At 40.4% G+C, this 10,780-nt stretch overlaps 1 protein-coding gene across 1 annotated transcript; it reads right to left on the reverse strand.

Moving 5' to 3' along the window:
* Positions 1 to 2,242: 2,242 nt before the first annotated feature.
* Positions 2,243 to 10,625, reverse strand: LOC107703022 (immunoglobulin superfamily member 10-like). The gene is made up of 4 exons (XM_016505512.1): positions 10,588 to 10,625; positions 5,876 to 9,658; positions 4,889 to 5,789; positions 2,243 to 4,365 (listed from the first exon to the last, which is right to left on the reverse strand). Exons 1-4 carry the CDS (start codon positions 10,622 to 10,624, stop codon positions 2,451 to 2,453), a joined length of 6,636 nt encoding a protein of 2,211 aa, XP_016360998.1. The 5' UTR covers position 10,625; the 3' UTR covers positions 2,243 to 2,450.
* Positions 10,626 to 10,780: the final 155 nt, after the last annotated feature.

Genomic DNA, 10,780 nt, shown 5'->3' on the forward strand with positions numbered 1-10,780 from the left:
GTCCATACAAAAAATAGGGTTGTCCATGTTTCAGAATTTGTTGTGGGTGTATGAGTGTGAGATTTCCCAGCCTGAAATGTTTTTCCCAGTCCACCCCTCGTGGAAATTAATGGCGCAGATATGTGGTTTCATTTACTACACATAGGCCTACTGAAGCTCGCGTTGTTTTCAGCCTCTGACATTTTAAATAGGGTAACTTGTAATCTGTAACCTATTACATTTCCAAAGTAACCTTCCCAACACTGCACATGTGTCCACAGGCTATTCATCGACACAGGATGAACCTCACTGGAGATGACAAGTTACAAATACTTGGAGCTACGGAAGTGGTCATTTGAGGTATCATTATCAACGATTAAGACCTAAAACCTGAGTATATTTGTGTTGTGTGATGCCATCTGCTGGTGACCTACTGTACACCCATTCGCGGGCCAGTTGTAGAAATCATCCAGTGTTATTCTGTCAGAATTTCTATTTTCTCAGACAGTTTGAAAGTCAAGACTCCAGTTCCCGTGGCAGGCAATAAATCCACACCTCAACACTTTTACTCCAACCATAAACCCCGACCTACCCACCGCGGCTCTAAGGGTGAAAGGTCACTCCATCAATAAAGTCTGTCATGGACACATGCTTTGTGGCTCCCTCTTAATTATGGTTTTGGGGTATGGTTTGAAGTTATCAAGATTTGGGTGTTGACGAGACTGAAAATATATTCTCATCAGGCGTTAATTAAGTGTGGATATTTTAAATGTAGGATAGCACCTTATTTAAGCCATAACCACTGAACTTCCAGGTTTAATTCCTGATAGGAATGGCACATAGATTATACATTCGGTCAGCATAACTAGCTCAAATTCATCTGTTTTCCTAAATGTTCCTAAATAGACAAAGACTGCTGGAGCAGTTTCTACTCTAAATAAAGGTGCCATAATTGTTTAATACATATGTGTACTTGGCTTGAAATGAAAATGTATGTGCTTGAAAGCAATTGATTCAAAACTATTGCCTTCTCACACATGGAGATTAAAATGACCTGTCTCCCTAACGGAGGTAAGATATAAATCAGAATTTAAGCTTATATTTCAACATCTTCATGTATCTTCACTCCATGTTCACTCCAAAAGGCATATAAGATCCTACGCTTCATGAATGCAGGCAGAATGAGGTACTGAGTAAAAGATGAATCTGTCCCTTGTGTCTGAAGATCAGAGGTGTGGATTCTCAAATCCTATCGTGAAATTCCAGGGGTGGTGGTGAAAGCAAAGGTCGAAAAGTGGGAAGCCATGGAATGTTACTTGGGAAAGGAAAACCTGGAGAGCCTTCAGTTTAAACCAAAGCATGGGCCTCCTTCCCGCTCTTGGAATCATTCTCCTCCTACGTGTGTGTGCATGTACGTGTGCGTGTGTGTGTGCGTGTGTGTGTGTGAATATGTGTAAGCGCATGCGTGCATGCATCTGTTTTACATAACTGAACCTTTCTGTGAGAACACAATCTTTATAAATGTTTAAACCCTAAAAGCAAGAGAGGAAAACACATTTATTATTTTTCGACTCAGTATAATACTTGGCAGAAGAAAATAAGCTTCAGAGACAAATATAAATATATAGTCAAAGGAAAGCTGTTGAAGCTAACCCAAGAGGGCCATCATAAGCATCTGTCTGTGACAAGCCTGGTTGTTTGACCCCGTGACTCTTCTCAAAAGGATAATGGGAACATTGCATGTTGAGGTCCCATTATAAATAAATGTCTTCAGCGGTGAACAGAAGCAAATAATTTTCACAAATATGTTCCACAACCACAGTAAGGCACGCTTAATATCCTTGCCAAAAATAACACTCAAACTACAAAGAAAAAACAAACAACTAGTGACTAAAGTGTTCAGTATCGCACATTATCTCAAAGGATAAGAGAATTGTGTGCATTGCTAAGCTCAAATGGTACCAGGTTTACAATACTCCAATCTTGTTATAAAAGCTGAGTCATTTATCATTATTTTTTAAAATTTTATAATTTTAGATTGTCACAAAAATAAACATGGTAATTAGACAAATCATAATGATTTGATTCACTCTGATTTAGTAGAAACACACAGCATGTGCACCCTCCATGAAACAGCCTAACCATGTCCTAAAACACTTTCTGAGTGAAAATTAGAAATTAGAAATGATGCACTATAGTACGCCAATATCATAATATATAAAATTATGTATTTACAATTCAATATGGACATAAAACATTTTTTTATATATATTTCAAATACATAATTCCTCACAGTTCTTCTTTTTTTCTCTCAAACAGCATACAGTAATTACCCATATTATGTCTATTAAACCTTTGCTAGACCTTTACACAACCTGGAAAACCAAAGGAACATAATTGTATGAAACAAGGTTGTTGTTTTTTTAATTGCCTTTTGAATAGTCACAGTGGTCACGAAGTCATGACCAAACTTATATTACTGTCATATATGTTGTTTTGGTATCTCTGCCCAGGTAATTGAAGGCTATACACTTGTATGTACCAGAATGCACTCCTGTGGGGTTTCGTATTATAAGAGTCCCTTGTGTGTGGAGAAGCTCACTGCCTACAGGTCGTTCCTTTCCAGTTGTAGAAAGAATAGATCGATCTGGTAGCTCCCAGGTTATCTCTGGTGTAGGTATTCCATTAGCAACACAATTAAGATAAACGGTAACTCCAGCCACTCCTCTTACAGTTGGTGGTGGCCCATTAGTGATCCGGGGTGGATATGCAACAATTACGACAGGCACAGAAAGAATCGCCTCACCAGCATCATTCTTTGCTCGGCACACATAATTCCCACGATCATGTATGATCGTCTCATGTACAACAAGTGTCCCATTGTCCATCATATGGTAACGTCCACTCGCCTGTGGACGTGCAAGAACAAAACCTCCTGGCGTGGTCCAAGAAATGCTGGGCTGGATTCCATCTGTCAAGCAATGCAGGAAGAGGGACTGTCCAGAAATCCCCTGAATTATCCCCTTTGGCCGTGTTAGAATATAAGGCTTTTGAATCAACTCAAAAACGACCAGCTTCTCAATATAGCCCACTTTGTTCTTTGCAGCACAACGGTATTTACCAGTGTCCTCTATGCTGGAGTTATAAATAACAAATGTGCCATCGGTACCCAGGTGATATCTTGAGCCCTCGAACCCAGGTGTTCCAATGAACCGAGTTCGATTGGGGAGTGTCCATATGATCTCAGGCATGGGTTGCCCATCAGCAGAACAGTTTAACACTGCAGTTCTCCCTACCCGAGTCACCACTCTCTCATTAAAAGGGTTGTTAAAAATAGGCCTCCTGAGCTTGTCGGTCACTTCTAGTTGAACCAACATAACCGCCTCACCTCCATCATTCTGAGCCATACAAATAAATTCTGCTGAATCTGATGGCCTAACATTACGGATTTCTAGCGTACCATTGCTATGGACATTAATCCTGCTCCCGTAATAGGGAGCAGTAAGAAATATATTGTCAGGCATGATCCATGTGATCTTTGGTACTGGATACCCTTCAGCTTTACAGTCTATTAGCTTTCTAGTATATTTGACTGCTGTATCTTTCATCACAGTTCTATTTTGATTGAAGCCATTGATGATGGGTGGGTTTCCATCAATGTCTAGTTTATATACTTTATTCTCCTCACCTGCAGCATTAAGAGCCATGCAGACATACTCCCCAGCATCAGCTAATTTAACATTTCGTACATCAAGGGAACCGTTAGCATGCACTAAGTAACGCTCATTAGATGCAGCAATCATGTCTTTGGACGGAAGCATCCAAAAGACCTTTGGCTTGGGCTCACCTATAGCCTTACAGTCAAAGCGAACGTTTCCACCTTGCTTCACTTTGGCATAGGAGAGATTTGGGCGCTGAATGCGAGGCACTGCAGTTACCACACTTATGTGGACATGCATCTTGTCCTTACCCAGTTTGTTTTCAGCATAACAGGTGTAATCACCTTCCTCGTCAGAACCCACTTTATTCAGGTACAGTGTTCCATTATTAAACAAGGTGTACCGTTTGAACTGATCGCCTTCTGTTCCATCTGCTTGCAGGGCGCTATTAACCAAGGTACCATCAGGAAGTCCCCAAGATATCTCTGGCATGGGGACACCAGCAGCCACACAGTCCACTTTTAGGTCATTGCCATAAGGCACTTGCTTCCTGCTAAAGACATTTGGTTCAATCCGAGCTGGTTTCATAGACACTGACACTCTTAATAGCTGTACATCATCCCCAACTTTGTTGCGTGCAACACAGAGGAAGTCCCCAGCATCTTTTTCATTGACTGATTCAATGATGAGGGTACCATTTTCCAAGACTTTGATACGGCTGCCCATTCTGAAATGAGAATGTGATATTTTTAACAATAAGTGGCAAATGATGTAAAATTAATGCATGTTTACAAACTAAATTCTAACTGTTCACTGTTGGTTTGAGAACATTTGCAAAATTGTCGATGTAGGATAAGCATTTATCTGCTCGTGTTTAATGCTTCTGCCCTAATTGAGATTCACTCAAATTGTTCATTCCAGGCTTAAATCGATTAGGGGAAAAATAAAACCAGGGAAATTTCAAATTGGTCTGGAAAACCCATAAAAATATATATATATTTTTTAAAAATCTGTAATTATTATTATTTTTAATTAGTTATGTTCAGTTCTAAAACGTCTCATCAACAAGACGTTTACAAATTTTGAAAATCCTTGATCAGTATTCACAAATGGCTACAAAACTCAAAAGGTGTGGGGAATCTCTAGTTCATTCAGAGCTAGGGGAAAGTATTTTGCCATTAAGACATTGCACACTTCAGGTTTAAGTCTGTACAATCAAAAAAAAAACATTGTCTTTTGTAATAGTGTACCTGTGTGACTGGTCCACAAGAGCCTTGGAAGGAAGCCTCCAAATAATCTGAGGTTTTGGGTCCCCAACTGCAGAGCAGTTCAAATGAAGGTGGCCACCATATATCACATCAGTTCTTTGCTGTGATGTCTCAGTGATCTGAGGGGCAGTTTCTGTCCTCTTCACAGACAGAGTAACAACACGCCGTTCTGATCCTGTAGAGCTTGTTGCAATACACTCATATTTTCCACTTTCAGTTATTTGTACATCCCTCAGGTAAAGTGTACCATTTCCAAAAACAGAAACTTTAGTGTGTGAGTAAGTTAGAGGTTGTACTATTGTGCCATCATGTAAGACCCAGTATGTTGTGGGTCGTGGGTCACCATAAGTGCTACATGCCAAAAAGAGATTCTGACCAATTTCAGCCCTCACCAGCTGCCGTTTTTCTTCCAGTATTGCAGGTGGTGCTGCTACCACCTGTAGACGAACAGTGGCTGTCTCAGTACCAGCTGGATTACTTGCAATACACTTATAATGTCCACGATCTAAAACGGACACCTTTTGAATGGTTAGTGTCCCCATCGTGGTTACTGTTACTCTGCCATGCTCAGTGATCGAACCTTTAACTTCGGTGTGATTAGGTAGAATCCATGACACAATTGGCACTGGTCTGCCCTCTGTCCTGCATTCCAAGTGCACGGTTTTCCCAGTAAGAACCTTGATATCTCTCATCTTTTCCTCCAGTATCCGGGTGGGATAGGCCACAACTGACAATGTAACCACAAGCTTGTCAGAGCCATACTCGTTCTGGGCAAAACATATGTACTGTCCTTGGTCTTTGATGTTTGCTTTTTGGATGAACAATGTTCCATTCTTCAGAACCTCAAATTTACCCATTTTACCTTTAATGGTCAACATATTACCTGATGATATAAAAAATGATCAGTATACCAGAATGTAAAATAAATATGAAAATAACAATTGATACTTTGATGGTTTAAATTTGTACCTGTAGTAGATGAGAATCGGTTCCAGCTGATGATGGGCTCAGGGTTGCCAGTGGCTTCGCAGGGGAGGAAAGCATCAGAGTTTGACAGAACAGTAAAACTGGCAGCTTTTCCACCATTAATCCTTGGCTTGAAGGTAATATCCCTCAAAGATGAGGTGTCATACCTTGTAGAGTGATCGAATGTATTTAGATCGACAGTACTACTACCGTATGGAAGTGGAGTGAACGTATATGAAGTTGAACTAGTCATTGTGTCTGAGGTAACTGTTCTACTCTGAGGTTTATCAGAGGCTGTAGTGGGTTTAGTGGTCAAAGTAATGACCTCTGGGAAACTGGTGGTAGAAGACATATTAGAGTCCCTCCATTCCTCACCTGAACCAGTACTATCAGGTGATGGAGACCTCTCTGGTTCTTCAAGGGGTGTATGCAAAGGCCTTAATATTGCACCACTGTGCTTAGTTTGTGAAGCTGTAGTTGTGGATTTGGTGGTGACAGGTGTGTCAGCAATTTTAGTCACTGGGATAATTGAGGATTCTGTGGTTGTTTTTTTAATGGGCCTTCTCCTTCTGGAGCCTCGTCTGTGATAACCAGGCTTTTGATTTCTCCACAACCCAGTTTGAGAACCTGAGAACTTATTCTGAACAGTGTCTTGCTTTAGTTTAGTTCCCATCGTTGGTGGGGCTGCTAGAGTTTGAGAAACTCCCATTGGCTCTGTGGTTGTGGACAGCTCACGGAAGGCTGGAAAGCTGAAAAACTCAGCTGTTGTAGATGGGGTTATTACATTGTCTGAGAAATTTGTTTCTATAAAGGAAGACGAACCTGAGCCTTCAAATGATGTCTCTGGAATATTGTCATTTTCTCTTGTCATTGGAGGAGAGACAATCATAAGTGTACGCTTCAGTTCTGTAGTAGGTACTCTTGTTGTTGCCTTGTAAGGGTCTTCTGTTGATGCTGAGGTCCTCTGTTCCTTATCAGTGGACAGTGTAAATGAGTTTGATGCTTGATGCTTGCTAAGGGTTTCTTTCATTTCCCCCTTGTTTCCAAACTGTCTATGCCACTGAATCTTCTCCGGTGTGATTTTAGAAGACATTGTCATTGTGGATGTGGTTGTAAAAGTTAGTTCTTTCTCTATTGAATTAAAATAACTTTTAGAATCAGTTGAATCCTCAGAAATGGTGGGCACAATAGTTGCTGACATTTGTGAATCAGTGACAGCGTAAATCTTTTCAGAGCCTGACAAACGAGTTGCCATGACAGGTTTTTCTGTTACTCTCAAAGAGGAAGATGACATGTGAAACCTAGCTGTATGGTTGACCAGGCTTTGATCCACTGATGTTTTGCATTTATCTGTAGACACTCCAGATGCAACTCTTTTCCCATTGCCACATACTGTGATTGTGTCCACAGTGTGTGAAAATGTGAGATTGTCTTCCTTGTTTATAGAAAGGTGTTTGAATTTATTGAGTAAGGATTGTATATCTGTAATTTTGCTGGGCCGAATGATCCTACGTCTGCCATGAAAGTTACCTTTCTTTCCTGATCGCATCTTTTTGGAGGGAACAATTTGGATTTGGTGTTTGGAGATGATGGTGGACCCAGGAAGGAGCTCTGACTTGATTCTTTGAGTGGTCTGAAATGTGATCTTTTCTTGGTCTTCCTTGGTTGTGGTGAACGCTGTGAATATGGCCTGACTCTTAGGTTCCACATAGGTGACATTTGGGCCCTGGGAGTTGTAAAGTGGTGTTGTTCCAGTGGTAACATCTTCTGAATCTCCAGAGAAGAGAAGCTCTGCAGTTTCTGAAGGTCTGTTTGTTGTTTTCTCATATATGTGGGTTTTACCATCACTGTGACTTAATATGTAATCTGACTTGGTTGTATTCAGGATTGTCTCATCTCTTTGAGTACCATAATTACTCAAAGCATAAGTGGCAATTATTGGGGTAGCAGGTGTCTGAGTATGAGAATGTGATGTTGTTGTAACCAAATTAGTTTTCTCATTTGCTCTTAACATGTTACTAGTGCTATCATGCTTTACTTCACTGAAACCACTGTTGCCAGTTTTGTAAGTCTCTGGGATTTTAATATCTGTGATTTTAATGGTACTATGCTCAAGTGTTTGACTAGTTGTCATTACAATAAATTCATCTTCAGATATACCATCCCCTGAGGTTGCATCATTGTCATCAGAGGGTGTTTTAGACACTTCTAAACTTATTGTCTTTTTATGTGCTTTTTTAATTTGAGACATATCAATGAAAGTGGCATCTTCTTTCTGGTACTTTTTATTAAAGAATCTTCCAGAGTTCCTTCTATTTCCTTTTCTGCCAGTGGGAACTTTATGAAATCTGGACTGTAGCCAAGTGTATGGTCTGCCTGAGGTAATGCTTCTTGACTCCTCACTAACTCTGCGAGAGAGATACCTGCTTCCAAATTTCTGTCTATCATCTATAATTTGTACAACATGATCACCAGATTCCTTTGACTCTGTGCTATTTGACAAATCACCATGAACAGTTACGTGAGAAGCTAGCAAATCTGCTCCAAGAAAATTTCCAACTAAGCATCTGTAAAATCCTTTGTCTCTGGATGTCAGTCCATGTATTACCAAAGTGCCATTTCTGTAGAGCTTTCTGTTGCCATAGGACTTGTCTAAAATCGTGTGGTCAGGAAGTATCCAGTGAATGGAAGCCTCTGTATTGCTAGCTGATGTACAATCAAGACGCAGGTTCTGGCCAAGGGTATGAGAGATTCGGATCCCATTAATCTCTTGTTCTTCAATATTCCGGGGAAGCACAGTGACCCTGAATGCAAGAACATCTGCATCCAGGTAGTTAGTTGTAATGCAATGATAGACACCTGTGTCTGAGATTTCAACAGATTTTAAAGCAAGCCTTCCATCATAAGCTACTACAATCCTTTGATCCTCGCTGTTGTATGGTGCACGTAACTTACTTCCATCTGGTAGAATCCACTCTATAATGGGTTTAGGATCCCCAAAGGTCTGGCAGTTCAATTCAATCACTCCACCAGCAAGGACTGAGTGTTCAGTCTTGGTCTGATTGTCCATTTTAATCATTGCCCAGCCGTACTGGTCTCCTCTATTCTTGCTGCTGTCAACATCTATTTGAACATTGGATAAATACTTGATAGTAAGGTTCGGAAATGTTGTTGTGATGCGGTCCAGCTGTAGTAGGACTGTACTTTGCATTAACCATTCATGATTGGCTTTCATTTTTGCTTTAATTTCTGTAAAAATATCATCTTCCGTTGATGCTACTTGCTTGTATGTGTAAACTGTATCTGGCTGCAGAGAAAGTAGTACTTCTCGCTCAAGTCTCATCGGGGACTCGCTATACATAGCCAAAATATTCCAAATCTGACGTATATTATCATAATCAATGTTGCAGACCAGCGATGTAGAAATGATCGCACTAAGGCCAGTTAAATCTTTTCCATTCGGTCCAAAGTTTGCAGTTAAGTTTTCCATTCCTGTAGGTCGCTGCACAACACATGCTATCCAGGCATCGTTGTGGAATTGATCTGTGATGTTCATTTCCAACATGCCAATGGGTTCAACAAAATCTTTAGGATAGACTGAGGTATAGCCACCATCATCCAAGGTAAAATTGCTCTGTTTCAAGTGAGGATGAATCCAAGGTCTGCTGCAAGTGTAGCTATCCCTTTGCAAATGCGCAATGCTGCTGCCTCTCAGGGTAATTGGGAATTCACAAATGGGACACTGTTCTTTGAGAAACTTCCTGTCTCTTTTGCATTTTAGAACACCTGTAAACGCAAAATTCATTCCCATTATTCCATGGTCTGTCTGAATACTGGATTCTGATTGGCTGGCAGGTATGCAGTAAAACCGTTAAATGCACAGGTAGTTCCAAGTCAGTTTAATCACCGTTCTATATTAATGCGCTGCTTTAATTGATGCACACAAACCCACACTCATCACTCGCACACACACAGAGAGAGAGAGAGAGCGAGAGAGGACAAGAGAGTCGGAGATTGCAGATTGCGCTTCGCACATACATGAACTTGTTGTCAATGCTTCCCCGCGATTTTTATTAATAAAATAGCCTAGATAATAGATCACTACATTATATTACTCAGCAACAAGGTGGCGCTGTTTTTGAAGTAATTATTGTTACGCGCAGACACAGCATGCAAAGCACACACAACTGTCATCTCTTTCTCTGTCTCTTTCTCTCTATCTCTCAATTGATAATTAATTGAAATAAATGCTATAATTCATTCAAATAAATGTGATCTTACCGCACTATTTCATCTCTGTGTCTGATTTGAAGCGGGCAGAATGCTAGCGCTAACGTGCCATATCTGACGAAAATAACTGTAATTTTTCTGGTCAGATATTGCACTGCAAAGAGCAATACTAGTTTTAACTTGTCTATAACTTGGCAAATGACCCTGGAATAATAATCAATGGCTTGCCATGCATTAAAGGATTTTAAATGCACTCCGCACCACGTCAGGTGGTTCTTGGCCTCCACGTCGTGCATTTAAAATCCTTTAATGCACAGCAAACCATTGATTATCCCTTACTTATATGTTGATGTATATATGTAAATAAAAGCTATTTTACTTACTAGAACGTTCCTTATGCACCTGTTTTTGTCTTGCTATATTAACAAAACATTTTTTCTGCTATTTCTAACGGAACACTTGTTAAATATAGACCAGAATCTCACCAGGGTGTTTTTCTAGCCACTGTTCAAGCCAGCCCATCCGACAATCACATGACCAGGGGTTTCCACTAAGGAAGAGATTCTCTATCTTGTTGCAGCCAGAGAATATAGTTGCAGGCAATGTGGTTAAAGCATTGTCTGACAAGTAAATAGTCTTGAGAGATGACCATTTCAAAATCTGGCTGAACCGCAGTGA

This window comes from Sinocyclocheilus anshuiensis, unplaced genomic scaffold, assembly GCF_001515605.1.
Source record: "Sinocyclocheilus anshuiensis isolate Anshui unplaced genomic scaffold, SAMN03320099.WGS_v1.1 scaffold482, whole genome shotgun sequence".
In the NCBI taxonomy this organism is placed as follows: Eukaryota; Metazoa; Chordata; class Actinopteri; order Cypriniformes; family Cyprinidae; genus Sinocyclocheilus; species Sinocyclocheilus anshuiensis.